General features: G+C 37.6%; 1 protein-coding gene across 3 annotated transcripts in view; it reads left to right on the top strand.

The window, feature by feature from the left end:
• Positions 1-18,215, top strand: part of JAM2 (junctional adhesion molecule 2) — a 126,176-nt gene that overhangs the window by 94,138 nt on the left and 13,823 nt on the right. For 2 of the 3 annotated variants that reach the window (XM_043996972.1, XM_043996971.1), the window contains exons 7-9: positions 12,688-12,795; positions 14,739-14,754; positions 15,849-15,891. In XM_043996972.1, coding sequence (XP_043852907.1) covers positions 12,688-12,795; positions 14,739-14,754; positions 15,849-15,891 — 167 coding nt within the window. Of the gene's footprint in view, positions 1-8,112; positions 8,208-12,687; positions 12,796-14,738; positions 14,755-15,848; positions 15,892-18,215 lie in introns of those variants that run through there. The other variant, XM_043996973.1, reaches the window with a different exon arrangement.

The raw sequence follows: 18,215 nt of genomic DNA on the forward strand, positions 1-18,215 counted from the left end.
ATTAGGTGTCCTGTAGGAATCTCAAACTATATATATACAAAACCAAATTCATTTTTTCCTCTAAAATCTACCCCTCTCCTGAACTTTGCTATTGTTTTCACAGACACCACAATCCTAACCTACTTTGCCCAACAATATGCCTATAAAACTGACAATCTAAATGAAATGAATGAATATTTACAAAACTATAAATTCTCCACATTAACAGAACAAGAAAAAGAATTCTTAAATAACTCTATCTTAGAAAAAGAAATTGAACAAGCCATAAGTGAACTCCCAAGGGGAAAAAAAGCCCAATATCAGATGGCTATATAAGTGAATTCAACCAATGATTTAAAGGAAAATGAATTCTAATACTATATAAACTGTTGAAAAAATAGGTAAAGAAGGGGTCCTACCAAATTCATTCTAAGGCACAAATAACCCCTTGATATCTAAACCAGGGAGAGTCCAAACAAAGAAAAAAAAAACTATAAACCAATTTCCTTAATGAATTTTGATACAAAAATTTTAAACAAAATATTATCAAGGAACTACAGTAGTATATTTCAAAGATCATACACTATAACAAGGCTAGATTTTACAAGACAGCAGCAATGGTTCAATATGAGGGAAACAATAAACAAAATTGACAAAATTAATAACAAAAAGCTTCTCATATAAGAATGTAAGCAGTTTAACTTTGTCCCTTATAATTGTTTGCTTTTTATTTACCTTTTGATGCTTCACCTGACTTTTGTGTTTATATGTCAGATATTCTGTTCACCTCTGGTCTTTTCATCAGGACTGCTTCGATGTCTATTTCACTAAAGTTCTCTCCCCACCCCACCCCCTGGATTTTATTCATTTTTGCTGGATAGTTCTTTGTCTTAAGCCTAGCTTCCTTGCCTTCTAGAATAGCACATTCCAAGCTCTCTGGTTCTTTAAAATTTGTTGTTATTGTTGTCCAGTAGTTTTCAGTCATGTCTAACTATTTGTGACCCCATTTGGAGTTTTCTTGGCAAAGATACTGGACTGGTTTGCCATTTCCTTCTCCATTTCATTTTACAGATAAGGAAACTGAGGCAAATGGAGTTAAGTGACTTACCTAGGGTCACACAGCTAGTAATTGTCTGAGGCTAGATTTGAACTCAGCAAAAGTCTTCCTGACTGCAGGTCTGGCACTCTATCCACTGTGCTTCCTAACTGCCCTTTTTAAGTGATTTCTTAAAATGGTGGCTTCTAAATCTTAGGTGATCCTGACTGTGACTCCTCAGTGCTTGAATTCTTTCTTTATGGATGTTTGAAGTATTTCTTCCTCGACCTAGAACTTTTAAATTTTTCCTATAATAAATATTTCTGATAACTTATATTTGTGGATTTATTTCAGGAAGTAATTGATGAATTCTTTCAGTTTCTACTCTGCTCTTCAGTTCTAAGATATCTGGGAAGTTTTCTTTTATGATTTCTTAAAATATGATGTCTCAGGTATTTTTGTTGTTGTTGATGATGACTTTCAGGCAGTCCATTGATTCCTAAATTATCTCTCCTTGATTTGCTTTCCAGATGAGTTGTTTTTCCTTTATCATATTTCACTTTTGACTTTGTTTTATTATTTCTTGATGTCACATGGAGTCATTAGCTTCCATTTGTCCAATTCTAATTTTTAAGAAGCTATCTTGTTAAGAAAGGTGGGTTTTTTTTGGGGGGGGGGGTTTACATCTTTTTCCAATCTATTAATTCCTTTGCCATATTTTCCCTCCCTAACTCTTACTTCTTTTCCCAGTTTTCCCTCTAATTTTCACTTGCTTTTTTAAAGTAGTGGTAGCTCTTTTGAGACTCTCGTTTTAACCCTTCTAGGAATTCTTTTCAGACTTGTATCCAAGCTGCATTTTCTTTGAAGCTTTGTCTGTAGATGTTTTTAGCCACTTTCCTCTATGTTTGACCTTTACTGTGTCCATAATAGCTCTTTAAGGTGGAATTCACTCCTCACATACTCCTAACGATGCAAGAGAAATTCTGGAAACCATACTGACTGAATCCACTACAAATTTATGTTTCATAATCCCAACTGGAGCACTGATTGCAGCAAGCAGCCCATTTACATCTCCTTTATTTATTTACTCTCCCACTCAACACAGTAGCTCCTCCAAACATTTTCACCTTCCTCAAACCTTCTATGGTACCCTCCCTTTCTCAGCTGAGGACCTTGCCTCATATTTCACTGAATAAACTGAGGTTATTCCACAAGAGCTCTCTCTTCTCCCCTCTTCCTCATACATCACTCAGATGCCTTCCACTACTCCTTTAGCTTTCTTTCACATGAAGACATGGCTCTTCTCCTTGTCAAGCCCAACCCCTCTGATGCACAAGTGATCCCAATTTATTGTATCTTCTCTAGCAGATTGCCCTCTACATAATCCCTACTCTCTCATTAATCTTCAATTTCTCCCTGTCTACTGGCTGCTTCCTACTTCCTATAAATATGCCTATCTCTCCCCAATCCTCAAAAAAAAAAAAAAAGCCTCACTTGAACCCTCCTTTGGCTAGGTATCATTCTATATCCCTCCCCCTTTTCATGGCTAAACTCCTTGAGAAGGCCATCTCCAATCAGTGTCCTTACTTCTTTTCCTCCACTCTGTTCTCAAATCTCTGTAAGTTTCACTTCTGACCTTCTTGTTCAACTGAAAATGCTCTCTCCAAAGTTACCAATAATCTTTGAAACCAGCTCTAATGGTGTTTCTCAGTCCTCTAGTATTTATCTGTAGGTTTTTGTGACACTGTTTTATTTCTCCTCCTACCCATCTAACTGTTCCTTCCCAGCTGGATCTTCATCCAGTTAGTATATGATAACTATGGGTTACTTGAAAGGGATCTTTTCTTGGTCCTCTTTTCTTCTCCCTTTATACTATTTTTCTTGGTGTTATTATCATCTTCAGTAGATTAAAATGTCATCTCTATGCAGATGATTCTCAGATCTATTTATCCAGCCCTAACACCTCTCCTGACCTTCAGTCTCATATCTTCACCTGTTTATTGGACATCTAGAATTGGATGTCCTGTAGACATCTTAAATTTAATTTGTCTAAAATTGAACTCATAGTTTTTATTCCCAAACCCTCCCCTCTTCCCAACTTTCCAATTACTTCAAGGCTACCAACATCATCCCAGTCACCTAGGCTCAAAACCCAAGTGTCAACTTCAACTTGTCACTTGCTCCTACCCGCCTACTGACATTTATTATGTTATCCTATTGTTTCTATCTTTGTGTCATCTTTCTTATACATCCCCAATCTCCTCTGACACTATCACCACCCTGGGGAAGCCTTCATCACTTCATGCCTAGACTACTCCAATAGCATGCTGGTTGTTCACTCTACCTCTCCCTACTCCAGTCATCTTTCATTTATCTATCAAACTGATCTGCCTTAAAGTCTGACCATCTCCATATCCAATTAATTTATCAAATATATCCTCTGGGGGGGTGGGGCAGCTAGGTGGCACAGTGGATTAAAGCACTGGCCCTGGATTCAGGAGGACCTGAGTTTAAATCCGGCCTCAGACACTTGACACTTTCTGGCTGTGTGACATATATATATATCCTCTGTTTAGCTTTTAAAGACCTCATAACTGGTCCCTTCCACTCTATACAGCCCTCTTATACCTTACTCCTTTTTTGTATTCTCTGATCTATTGACACTGGTCTCCTTGCTGTTCTTCCCAGATAACTTTTCATCTCCTGATTTTATGAATTCTCATTAGTTGTCTCTCATGACTAAAACTTTCTTCCTCCTTATCTTTGTCTTCTAGCTTCTCTGACTTCATCAAGTCTCAGCTAAAGTCCCATCTTCTGCAAGAAGCCTTTCCCAGTCCCCCTTAATTTTAGTGCTTTCTCTCTGTGTCTATCTCCATTCTATCTTGTATATATCCTTTTTCTACTGTGATATTTAAAATCTAAATTGTGGTTGCCTTAAATTAGAAGCTTCAGCACCAGTCTTTGGGCATTTAACATTCATTAAAGCATAGAAGTATTCACAAGGAGTTCAGAAGAAAAAAAAAAAGTCCTACCTAGCCTAGAGTTCCAGCCTGGTTGGGTTCTTCCTGAAGTCCTCCTCCACGAGCCTGCTTTAATCAGGAACTCTCTCCGGCAAGCTGATTGTGGAAGCTTTTTATAGGTCTGGAACAGAGTCGGTCCTTACACACTGCTTCAAGCTGATTGGTTGGCATCATCCAAATCCATTGGTTCTGAAGGTGTTCTCAAGGTGTGATTACAATCCAGTTAACTTGAAGTAAGCTAATCAGTAGTTAATCACTCTCACTTGATTCAATCAGTCCAGATTAATCTCCAGGTGGGTGTTTGAGTATCTGCTAAATCTCATTATTTCATCACATTACATAATGGTTTACCACAGGGGGCAGCTAGGTGGCTCAGTGGATAAAGCATTGGCCCTGGATTCAGGAGGACCTGAGTTCAAATTTGACCTCAGACACTTGACACTTACTAACTGTGTGACCCTGGGCAAGGTCATTTAACCCTCATTGCCCTGCAAAAAAACCCTAACAACCCCCCCAAAAAACACCAAAAACATGACGGTTTGCCATGTTCTCCTCATTAATCTGTGAACTCCTTGAGAGCAGGGATTACTTTTTGCTTTTTTTTGTACCCCCAGTGCTTAGCACTGTGACAGGCACTTAATAGACGTTAATAAACAATTCTTGACTTGACTTGATCTGACTTGCTACTAGCAATATTGTATGAACTTTTGGATTAAACCCCATTTCCGCCAGACTGTTTTCCAGTTTTCCCAATAGTTTATATTAGATAGCAAGTTCTTTGCCAATAACTGGAGTATTGGGGTTTATTGAACACTAGGACACTATTGAATGTTATATAGCTAATCTATTCCATTGATTGATCCCATTATTTTTTTTAACCAGTACCAAATCATTTAAATGATTATTGCTTTGTAGTATATTTTTAAATCTGTAGCTGATATGCCACCTTTCCCACTTTTTTCATTATTTCTCGAGTTAATGAAGAGTGCTATTCATGTCATGATAGAAAGGTGATAGATGCACAGTTACCAAATAAGACACACATTTTTGGATATGGCTAATGTGGAAATTTGTTTTGTTTAATTATGCTTATTTGATGTGAGGAGTCTTTTTCTTCTTTTTGGTAGAATAAGGAAGGGAAAGAAAACAACTGCTCACAGAGTCAATACACCTCTCTTCTCTCCCCCCCCCCACTTATGGAACCCCATTTGACAGCAACAATATGTGTCTCCTCAAACAAGCTGACAGTGATTGCCAAATGTGAAGAACCTAGACTAGTGGGTGAGCCTTTTTATGGCCTTAAATGACCAGGAATCCCTGCTAACATAGCCAGAGGCTACCAGGAAGCTGCATGAAGGTTGGTGCAGGGCCCAACCCTTGATGGTTTTAGGAGAAACTATCCTAATCCATGTTCCCTCAAGGAGAGGAAAATCCTCTCTTACACATTGAACTCGTAGTTTTTCTTCCAAAACCCTCCCCTCTTCCTATGGTATCAAGGTCTTAAGATGCTTTTAGAGGACTTTCCACAATGTAGATATTTTAGAGATTTTAACTGGGCACCCCCCCTGGAATTGGCAATACCAAAGGGAAAAAGAAAAAAAGTTACCAGATTCCCTGAAGCAGTTATCATAAAGAAAACGAAAGGAAGAAAAGAAAAAAGTGAAAAAAACCAAAAGCCATAAGTCCTAGGTTTTTCCTGCCCTCCTCTCTTTAGAAGGACTGAGTCAGATCTTTACAATCCGATCATGTGGTGGGTGACACCATATCTTTGCAGTTTACAATGAGTCTCCTGATATAAGGTGGTGATGATGAGCCAGAACAGCACCAAGAACATTAAGGCTAGAACACAGATGATGATACTTCCAGCACAGTCAACAACTCATCATCATCCATAAGGGTTATCTGCAATTGTATGACCAAGAGGTCATAAGACTTGGATGTAAGCTGTCCTGAGATCTAAGTTGATACCAAGAATCTTCCAATACCACCACCCACTCAGTATTTCCTGGCCCACCCAACCAAAACCTCTTTCCCCCCAAGAGTCCTATAAGGGGATAATACCAAATCTTTGCCCTTTTAGCAGCTTTTGCTGAACCACTACTCTCGTCTTCCGTAGAGTCTGGGTAAGAGCGATCCCTCAACTTCATCCACAGACTCAGAATTGCCATCAATTTGGCTAAGGGATCTCCTTTCTTCCATGAAAATTTGCATTCCCCATAGCTGTGCAGAGACAGTTTCATCTGCCCCATGTCACTAGAAAACAGGGCACTGTTCTCATGGTTCCCCAATCCCTCTATAAAAAGGAGTTATCCATACCATCTCAGAGGAAAATAAACCTGCCAAATGAGGGTGACCCAAGCTATTTCCCCAAGGAGCATAATTGAGCAAAAGTATCTGTCTCATCCTTTGTTTTTTTTATTTTTTATTTTTTTTGGTGAGGCGATTGGGGTTAAGTGACTTGCCCAGGGTCACACAGCTAGTAAGTGTCTGAGGCCAGATTTGAACTCAGGTACTCCTGAATCCAGGACTGGTGCTTATCCACTTTGCCATCTAGCTGCCCCTTGTCTCATCCTTTGTTGAGAAGAGGGGAAGGAATCATATGGTCCTACATCCACCACAAGATGGCATCAGAGTTCCTTGGTCCAGATTGGCAATGGAAACCCTCCTCCATAACTTTCTGCTATTCTTATAAGGGCATCGACCTGCTCATTCACTTCAGCCAAGAGTGTAAAATATCTCTAATGGGCACCGATATGCTCCACAAACCAATATATATATAGTGGGAAGCATCAGCAAAATCCCTCTGTTGGTTCTGACCCCAAAGGGAAGAGTCTCTGATTGCCCAATCTTGTTCTTTCCAGCCTCTTGACCTCTCTCCCATACCAACAGACACTACTCCAGAATCAGTGTAGATAAAAATCTTATCTGTTGCAGTGTAAACTGTTAAGCAATGAAAAGTGCAAAATATCCTTAAGTCCAATATAGCTTCTAACTTTTCCATGATAGAATGGTGGAAGTGGAGCCCCCCATCTCCCCACTTCTGTATCTCAAAACCCATCTTCTATTCTAGTCTCCCCGAATATGCCTTCCTCATACACCTGCTATTTTTTCATATTTAAATATTTTCTTGATTTCTGTTTTGGGCCTTTTTCACTAAAGCCAACCTATCTATATGTTTTTGTTCCCAGCTACCCAGCCTCACCTTATTAAACAGATTGCCCCCATAATTATCCTCTTAATTTCTAATCTTTAGTGTTTTCTTTCAGCATTTTTGTTCTTGCTGCTTACAAACATGCCCATGTATCCTCCATGTTTAAAATTACCCTCCTAAGGTCTCACCCTCATGCCAAGTTTCATCCCATATTTCTCTTTCATGGCCAAAATCCTAGAGAAAATTACTCATACTTTTTGCCTTCACTTCCTCTCATTCACCTTCTCTGCATTCTGGTTTCTGACTTCATCGCTCAATTGAAACTCCATCTCCAAAGTTACCAATGGTCTCCAAACACCAAATCAAGTGCCCTTTTCTCCATCTTCCTCATTGACCTCCTTGTAGCCTTTGACACTATTGAATGTCATCTTATCTCAATTACTTTGTTCTCTAGTTTTCATGATTCAGCTTTATCTTTTCTTCTCCTACCTATCCAAGCTCTTTTTCATTCATCATATTCAATCAAGACATATTTTGTTTCTACATCACTTACATTTGTCTTTTTCTCTCAATTAATGCAGTCACTGCCCTAGTGTAGGCCCCAAGTCACCCTTTGAATGGACTATTATAACAACCTCTTATTTGATGTCCTTGACTCAGTTCTCTCCCCTCTCCAATCCATCCTCCACACAGCTTCCAAAGTGATTTTCCTAAAGCACAGCCCTGACCATGTCACTCCTCTACTCAGCAAATTCAAACGACTCCCAATTGCCTTTGGGATCATATATAAAGCTACCCTGAAGCCCATCCTACCTTTCCAGGTTTATTTTATGTTACTCCCCTTCATGTTCTCCATGATTTAACCAAACTACTATTCTTGCTGTTCCTAATACAAGACGCTATCTCTCATCTCTCTGTCTTTTCAGAGCTTTTAACTTATAACCTGTAGGAACCCTTTCCCCACTTCTTTGATTCCCTGGATTCCAACTCATGTATCACCTTCCCCATAAGACCTGGATTGATGGGGGCAGCTAGGTGGTGCAGTGGATAAAGCACCAGCCCTGGATTCAGGAGGACCTGAGTTCAAATGTGGCCTCAGACACTTGACACTTACTAGCTGTGTGACCCTGGGCAAGTAACCCTCATTGCCCCACACGGAAAAAAAAAAAAAAAGACTAATGATGCCAAGACTTGGATTGATCCCACAGCTCCTAGTGTCTTTCCTCAAATGTATGTATTACATTGATATATTTATTTTGCATATGTTTTTAATGTATTTATATAATTGAAGCTCAGGTTACATTTACATGTTTTCTCTCCTAATAAGAATATAAATTCCTTGAAGGCAGGGACTGTTTTCTTTTTTTGTCTTTTTTATCCTCAGTGTCTATCAAAGTCCCTACTAAATGCATAATAAATACTTGTTGACTGATGGACCTGTGATATCGTTTACTTCCATGACTCATAATCGTTATGTGAAGAGTTTGAAATATTGTTCATGGGCAGCTAGGTGACTGAGTGGATAAAGCACCAGCCCTGGATTCAGGAGGACCTGAGTTCAAATGGGGTCTCAGACACTTGACACTTACTAGCTGTGTGACCCTGGGCAAGTCACTTAACCCTCAAAAAAAAAAAAAAACCATTGTTCTCTCTGAGAAAAATGACCCAAAAAACCATATAAAAGATCTTCTAGCCAACAGCATTATTACTAAGACTCATATTCCTTATGCATTTCCCATAATAGTATCAAAGAAAACTGAGAAAATTAGTACTTGTGGAATTAGTACATGTGTGGATTATGATAGCTCTTTAAAATGTGTCATCTTTGAATAAATGAACTGAAGTGGGTCAATACACCATAGCATATGATTAGGATGTTCTGGATTGATTCCTGGCCTGTCATTAGTTCTCTGTATTAGACTGTCACAATGAATTCTATCAAAGACATATGGTAAAGGAAGATAAAATAACCTTCTAGTTAGTTACCTTCTAGTCTAGTAGGGTGCTATGAATTTGAACACGTGTTACAAGGGGTTTTTACTTTTAATTTCTTTTTTCTTTTTTTTAAAGTTTCTGAATTTAAGAAATAAAATAAGCATTTCCATAAACATAGTAGAATAGGAGAAAAATATGATTGCACATTAAACTGCAAATCTATGATATACAACTTGCTATTCCTTTAAAAATTCCTTTAAAATTCCTTTCTCCCCTTTTTCTTCCCTCCCCCACCCCACCCTAGTGATAGCTACCATTAGATGCACACACATACATACATATATATTATATATATAAAGTCATTCTAAGCATACTTCTATTTATATTTTTTTCTGGATGCAGATAGTGTCTTCCTCCATAGGTCCTTTGTAGTTAATTTGGGTGATTATAATAGTCAAAATGACTTAGTTGCTCAAAATTCTTAAAATAATATTGTTATTACTGTATACAATGTTCTCTTGGTTCTGCTCATTTCGCTCTTCTTTTTCTTATTTTTAATCGTTCATGGAGAAAATGGTAAGTAATATGGTCTATTTACAGTTGCAGAACTACTTAAATGGCCTTATTGTGTTTGGAAAGACATTCAGAAAACATGAAAAAATACTAAGGGTATTGATGTAATGTAATGTTTTTCATCAATAAGCAGCATTATTTTTGGGGGGGGGGCAGTGAGGGTTAAGTGACTTGGTCAGGGTCACACTGCTAGTAAGTGTCAAGTGTCTGAGACCAGATTTGAACTCAGGTACTCCTGAATTCAGGACCAGTACTTTATCCACTGTGCCACCTAGCTGCCCCTATAAGCAGCATTATTATAGGGAATTTGTTAAAAATGTGAACCACATACTATTTCAAAGGTGATTATTGACCCTGAAAGATAGAAGTACTTACTACCTCCACTCATTGATGATGTTATAATGAACTAAACGTATTTCTGGAATTTGGAAGTCAGTTGTAAAAAAAATCTGTCATGATTACAAAGTCTTTTAATAATCTCACCCATGTACATTTTACTGAAAGGAATCATATTGCCTTTCTAAGCTGAAAATAAAGCAATAGTATTCAGGAGAAAGATTGTAAAATGGATACACAATAGTCAGAGCTTTAATCATTAATCCTTAATGAGGTGTAAAGGGGTTTGCAATTACTAGGTGCTAAGAGGTATTATCAAACTTCTCAATGACTTGTAAAGGAGTCTATCCACACCTTCCATAGGAAGTCCCAAATAAAAGTTCAAAGTGATTTTATTAATGGGGATGTTTGCACCTTAATAAATTAATCTGGCTCCATTGATCAACCCAAGGAGGAAATGATAGTGAGACAGCTAATTTGCCCAACAGCATACAGGCATCTAATGACAGCCAGGACTAGAAATCTCATCCTGTATTCCATTGCTCTTTCCATTACAACCAGCGGCATAACCTGAATATGATGTCTTTATCTTCATCATCTCAGAGTATGTTCTCTTATGTACTTCAAATGAGATAATGAGCATAGGGTATTTTGTAAACTGGAAAGCACTGTATAAATATAAGCAGTGATCATGACTGATCCTCATAACAGCTCTGAGGCAGACAGACAGACAGGCATGTAAGAATGCCTCCAACATGGAATGGTTAAATGACTTGCTCATGTTTTCTTGGCACATTTTGCCTCTTTTTTACTCCAACTATAGTGTGTTTTACTAGAACTATCCAAATAATTCATTACATGATCTCTGTTGCATCTGGTTGTGAAGGCTGACAGAATAATAGCAATCCAATGACTATTTGCTACAAGCAGGAGAGTGAACCAGTAAACTACCTTTATAAGAACATTGCAAGTTTCAGCAATAGCTACATTTCATCTTCCCTCATGCAGCCTTCTAAGGTGCTTGAAGACCTCAAGTCTTCAGATTCAGCTTCTATTCTTTGAGAAGTAGTGTGCTGCAGTGGGAAGAGAGCTGACTGTGAAAAAACCTGATTGCAATTTCTGCTTCTGACACTTATTAGTGGGGTGACCTTAGGCAAGTCAGTTAACCTCAGTTCATTTATAAAAAGATCATACTGTATTCTCTACTTTCATAGGATTATTATGAATAAGAAAAGTTGTTGTTCAGTCGTATCCAACTATTTGTGACCTGGTAGACCAACCGTCCATGAGGTTTTCTTAGCAAAGATACTGGAGTGGTTTGTTGTTTTCCTTTTCTAATTTTATCCAAGCAGGGGATAAGTGACTTGCCCAGGGTCAATTTGAACTCTGGTCTTTCTGAGTTCAGGCCCAGTGTTCTATTCACTGTGCCACCTAGCTCCCCACCTCAACCACCAACACATTCCCTGCATCATAAAATATAAGCTATTAATATTCTCAGAAGTTTACTGGAGGGAGTAGGCACTCTACTGGCAAAAATAGGAATGGGAACAGGAAACCTGAGATTTTAAAATTTGGCTAAATTGCTGAAACTTTCTGTACTTAAGGTTAATCAATCAATCACCAACCATTTTTTATGCTTTTTCTATTTTCTAAGACCTAGAGATAATTAGAGAGGCGAAAAAATAAAAAAAACAATTCCTGGCTTGAGTTCTCATTTTGCAATTTTTTTCTTGCTTTGTTTTTTTAAACAGCCACCTAGTAGAAGGCAATATGGCAAAGTATAGAGACGGTTTCAAAGCTAGGAAGACGTCTGGGTTCAAGTCCATCTCTGATACATCCTGGCTGTTTAACTCCCAAGCAAGTCAACTTCTCAGTTCCTTAAGTAGTACTCTAAGACTATAAGGTCCAGAGAAGGTGATATTGATACAGACTCACCTGAAAATTCCTTATACCAATTAAATCAAAGGTCTTGTCCCTATTCCTATCTTTCTTTTTTTTTTTTTTGCAGGGCAATGGGGGTTAAGTGACTTGCCCAGGGTCACACAGCTAGTAAGTGTCAAGTGTTTGAGACCAGATTTGAACTCGGGTACTCCTGAATCCAGGGTTGGTGCTTTATCCACTGCACCACCTAGCTGCCCCCTCCCTATTCCTATCTTAAAGATATATAATATTATTAAGAAGGGGTGGGTAACATTTTAACACTAAATATGCCTTATCACTTTAATATTTCTATATTCCATTGAAAAATCTATATCAATAAATACATTTCAAATGTATATAAGAAGTAGTAGAAAATTCTCTAAATATTTCCTCCAAATCATTTATTTAATATGGACATAAATTTACACTAAAATACTAGAAGACATATTATGGTTTTTAAAAGCTGGGATTTAAGAGATTTTTCTCATTGAAATGAAGGGAAGTTATCTTAAGCTAATAGGTATTACAACCAAGTCAAATGGAAAATAGTCTAGACTTTAATCTTTATCACAAGTTTTATTGGTTAAAACCCATGAAAATATTTTTGTAATATTTCTCAAATAATTTGGAGTGAATGTATAGAAATGAAAAAGTTGAGCTGAAATAGTTTTATAGTCATGAGTGTAGATTTCGTCTATTTTATATTGAATTTATGTGGATTTTATTTTTCATTCTAGATGACCTCAATATAAATGGTATCTTAGGAGCTGTAGTAACTGTGGCCTTATTGATTTTACTTTGCGGCCTTGGAGCTTGCTATGCTCAGAAAAAAGGTTACTTTGCAAGTAAGTAAAATTCTATGGTTATACATTTAAATGAGATGCTGTTTCTTCTACAAAATCATTATAGCTTCTGAATACATTTATCTTCTGTAATAGAAATTTTAATTAGGGTAACATGGGCATACAATGATGAAATGAGGCAAATAATGAGGGATAAGTTTGAAAGATATAGATTTGTATGTGGGTGATAAGATGTGATATATTTACAAGAATGTTACTTTGAGGATAAGAATTGTTTTCATTGACATTAAAATCCATTTCTGGTCAAAATACCTTATTTGGGAATGTAGCAAAGCATTTAATATTATATTTTGAAAAGCAGTGTGCACAATAGCAGAAGAAAACCAGTCAACATCAAAAGACACCAAAAATTGCACTAATGCAACCCTAAAACTGTTGGTAATTTTTCTTTAACTTTGGAGCCATAGAGCTCCAAATACCTGTTGGGTAGCATAGTATGAACAAATACTTCTCAGGGGATTGGAGTGTATGAAGTACAAAATATGCTTATCTATATAAGTTTACTTATTGAGTGTAAAGTTGCTATCTGTACAGTGGCTAAGATTCTAGCTATACCGTCTAAAAATCTAATGAGTGGTCACCAATAAATTGGAAACTTTAGCAAGAGTGTAGACTTTTTAAGCATTTATTAAGGAGCATAAGAATTTGGTGAAGAGAGAGAGAAAGAGGCCTAGATTTAGCTATCTATCTCAGGGAGCCAGCGTCTCCTGCTCCACTCCCCCCTGAGGTCCTGGCGAGAAAGAGAGAGAGAGAGAGAGAGAGAGAGAGAGAGAGAGAGAGCCTCACCCCTTCTTCATCCCACAAGCCTCCTGTGCAAACATCCCATCCACACACGCACACACAGCTCCAAGCTAACTGGCTGATAGCTTTGATAGACAGTACCCACGAGCAAACGTCACTTCCTGACGCCAAGGAACTGATTTTCCAAGCCACATGGCTTGCCCTCAGATGCCTTCTGCTCATGGGGGAGCTTTCCTACAGTAACTCTCCAGCAGGTGGCATCACTCCAATTGTCACATAAGAGATAGTATGGAAGTTAGATCAAAGGCATTTAGAAACCTAGTACAATATGACAAGCACCACTATTACCTCCTAATTATGCACCTTCCTTTAAGATTGTCTATACCAGGAGGAAAATTGTTTTTGAAGAATTTCAAAAGAGTTTTTGGGAGTTGATTTTTGCAAGACACCCTGCTGAATTTCTTTCTGTCTGAAAAGAGGTGCCATGGATATTTTGGGGGTTTGCAGGGTAAATAGTAGAATTGCTATTGTACAATGAACTTTTGCTTTCTGGGAATTGAGGCTTTAAAAATGTTTTAAACATAAAATAAACCTAAATTTAAACGGACTCTGATCATAATAACATATTGAGATGTGCAAAGGAATATTATTCCAATTCAGTGTTTTAAGGAGCCATACCATAATTAAATTGATTTGTAAAGTATCCAGAAGCATACAGATGTATCCTAATGAAAGTGATCTGACTCCACCTGCTGGGTATTAGTGAAAGTATATGTCAAAAAAATTGGTATTTCTATATTTATCTTTTGTAGTCTTTAGCCCTAAGCCAAAGGACACCAGTCTTGAAATTCCTAAAGAGGACTTGGTACTAAACAAGAAAGATGGGACAGTGATTCATATAAGGTCTACCATGATTGATAACTAACTGAATTCATTGGAAAGCTGACATACTTATGAAATCACTCATTATTTGCAGTGAGCAAGAGTTCCTTTTCCAACCATTAGGGAATTTCTTCAAGAATATCCATTTTCTTAATATTCCACTTTCAAAATAAAATGCCAAGAGTTGAAGAGGATAAAAAGGTACACTATATTTTAAAAGAGAGCTCATGTTTTGTTTCATAATAATCTGTATCATTCTGTATTTTCAATTGCATTAATGATGTATACTTATTTTTTTGTAGAAGAAAACTCCTTTCAGTAAGTATGAGTCTTTTAAGTTTGGGGCTTTCTTTTTCCTAGAAAATCTTTTTTCAGAGTATTAGAGTATAAAAAGTATGAAATTGTGGTCATTTGTATAAAGCGACTTCCCTTGGGAGTTAGCATAAAAATTAGACTAATGGATCTAGAAATCTAGGTGCTTAATGCTTACAGCGCTGGTACAATTATGCCCAAGTCATTCCTCTGTATATGGTCAGTCAATGGGACCTATAGACACAGCTAACAGACAGCTTGTTGTTGGACTTTAAATCATTCAACAAGCTTTTATTAAATATTTACCATATATAAGATACTGACATGGGCTGTAGATATATAGACAAAACAAAAAACAATAGTCATCCTCAAGGAACTGATATTCTACTGGAATATTTGTATATTTTAATAACACTTTATTTTTTTAATCTTCAATGCAGTTTTTATTCTAATTATGATACTGTATTTAAGTTTTTAATGACATTATATTGAATGTACATTCCAACTATCTTGACCTAAAATTTGGCCTCTGGGTCCAGAAACATGCATTTTTGTATAAATTTCATTTTGTGAAATGGTGAAAAATTAAATGAATATACTTATATGTACTTTTTAAACTGTCACCATTGTTTCATAATATCAAGTACTTGGGTATCAATAATACTGGCTTAGGTCTTCAGTGCTTGTGAATAAAAATACACCCATACTGTTGTTTCATTGTAATGCCACTGTTTTTAGAAATGTCATTAGGGGCAGCTAGATGGCGCAGTGGATAGAGTACTGGCCCTGGAGTCAGGAGTACCTGAGTTCAAATCCGGCCTCAGACACTTAACACTTACTAGCTGTGTGACCCTGGGCAAGTCACTTAACCCCAATTGCCTCACTTAAAAAAAACAAAAACAAAAACAACAAAAAAAAAAGAAATGTCATTAAATTAAAATCAAGGCTGATTTTTTTCTGTTTAACCAAAATAACTTGAGCATAACTATTAACCCCTATTAACCAAGAAATGATGTGTACTGCAGTACACTAGTTTGAAACTTCACAATCAAGAAGATGTAATCTAATTAATAATGTGCCTTCCATGTCTCCCTAAATAGGAAGAACAATTCAAACTCTAAAGCTGCTAAAATGAATGAATGTGTAAGTACTCTTCCAAACATATTTTTAGATAGAAATATTTTAGAGCGATGGGGAGGGCTATAAAAGAACTAGATAATTTTTATTTTCTTCTATTAACTTTACCAAATACCAATCACCCACTTCACTTCTTTCCTAAGATAAAGGCTTAGGGTTGTGTGTGAGGTTTTTTTTTGGGGGGGGGGGAATCTGCTGTTGTTTTTTGTTTTTTGTTTGTTTTTGATTTTTTTGTTTTGAAAGGCTTAGGTTTTTTAATGTAAAAGTATCTTTGATAATATATCAATTACATAGTTTTGCAGAGTACGAAAAACTGACCAAACCATTTGATGTAATTTCTGCATATGCTTACCTCTATAAGAAAGAGAAGACAAAAGAGTGAATTAACTCTCTATGGTATGTACAATATGCTGAACTATTGTTCTCCAATTCCAAAGAGAACTGAGAGGAAATGGACTCAAGTTAGTAAGTGGTCAGTTTTATAAAATTATAAAATCATAGAATCAGAAATGATTTGGGAGCGATCATGTCATGAGTTCTGAGAACTTACTCCAGAAGTGATCTCAAAGACCATCTAATCCAACCTGTACCCTCCAATAACATTACTTTCAGCTTTCATGTCATGATTTCCAATAATGGTGAATGTACTATCTTGCCATACAACCTTTTCTACTTTTGGATGGTTCTAATAGTTCAGGAGTATTGTCGTTATTTTATTTGGATTTTTTTTTCTATCACTGAATCTTAGAGTCTGAAGGGAATAGAGAAGCCATCCAACCCATACCTAAGTAAAAATTCTCTTGACAATATACCTAACAAGTGGTCATTTAACTCTCAAGAAGCTTTAATGGCTCCTTACTGCCTCTAGGATAATATAAAAACTTGTTACTTTGGCAGTTATAGCTATTTGCAAACAGGCCCCAGACTGGTTGCATCACAGATGGTATGTTCCAGTGAAATAAGCCTATTTTTCATTCCTGTGTTGAAGGGACATTCCAAATTCCTTCTCAGTGCCCTGGCACAGGTGGTGCTCCAATACCCAGAATGCCTTCCCTCCTCACCTCTGCTTCTTGGAAACCATCCATCTCTTCAAAACTTATCCTCTGAGTCCCCCAACTGTTAGTCTTTTCCTCTACACCCAAGGAATACATGGCAAGGAGGAAGGTTTAAGGAGACTGTAAAGGTAGGAGGAAAGGGTTGAAGTTATGAAGAACTTTGAGTGCCAAAATATTTTGTATTTGGTGCTGAAAGGAATAGTAAGTCACTGGAGTATATTGAGTATGGGGGCAACATGGTTGGACCTACACTTTAGGAAGATCCATTTGTTGGCTGATTGAAGGATGGATTGCAGTGAGAAGAGATTTAAGGCAGACAGACCCATCGGCAGGTTATTTCAATAGTCCAAGGATGACGATAGCTTGTACCTTGATTATGACTATTAAGAGAGAATAGAAGGGATTTTATTCAAGATGTATTGCAAAGGTCGAATCAAGGCCTTACCAACAGATTGGTTATAGGGGATAAGTGATAATGAGGAGTCATGGATGACACCTAAATTGAGAGCCTGGGATACTGGGAGGATGGTAATGCCCTCAACATGGGGAGAAGGTGTTATGGGGGAAAATGGGTATAGGTTTGGGGTAGGGGTTCAGGTTCTTAGGAATTCCTCTTTAAAGAATTACACCCTCTTGCACACAAAAGCAGTTATAATAAGATGGTAGTTTATTTAGGGGCAAGGGAAGGGAAGGAGTGGGGGGAGGGAAACCATGAAAGAAATCCTTGGACTTCTCATGGGGAGAGAGGTATGGAACAAAGCACGTGGCTCTGAGGTACCAATCTCCTCAAGCAGGAGGCTGGCAGGTGCTTTTATAGGGGACTGATGGGGGTGACCATCTGCCTGTGGAAAGTTCCTTTAGTGAAGGAGGACCATCCTCCACTGATGGTGGCTAGAGGAATTGGGTGTGGAGTGGCTGCCGATCTCTCAAGCCATCTCCTCAGAACACAAAAGAAGCAGCCACACCTAATCTTATCTCCCCATGGGTAAGGGAGACCAGAATGAAGGATGGAGGTCCCAAAGCTAGCCCTGTCTGATCTGGTTCCACTTATCTCTCTAGTCATATCTGGCCTCTGGTTTAGTTTCTCAAGGAGAAGATTCCTTGATGTGCCCCAGAGAACTTCTGGGGTATTCTGGGCCCACAACAAAGGGTTTAGGGGACAATACAATGAGTTCAGTTTTTGACATTCTGAGCTTGAGATGTCTACTGGATATCTAGTTTGAGGTGCTTAAAAGACAGTTGAAGGGGGCGGCTAGATAGCACAGTGGATAGAGC

Source organism: Dromiciops gliroides, chromosome 3 (assembly GCF_019393635.1).
Source record: "Dromiciops gliroides isolate mDroGli1 chromosome 3, mDroGli1.pri, whole genome shotgun sequence".
In the NCBI taxonomy this organism is placed as follows: Eukaryota; Metazoa; Chordata; class Mammalia; order Microbiotheria; family Microbiotheriidae; genus Dromiciops; species Dromiciops gliroides.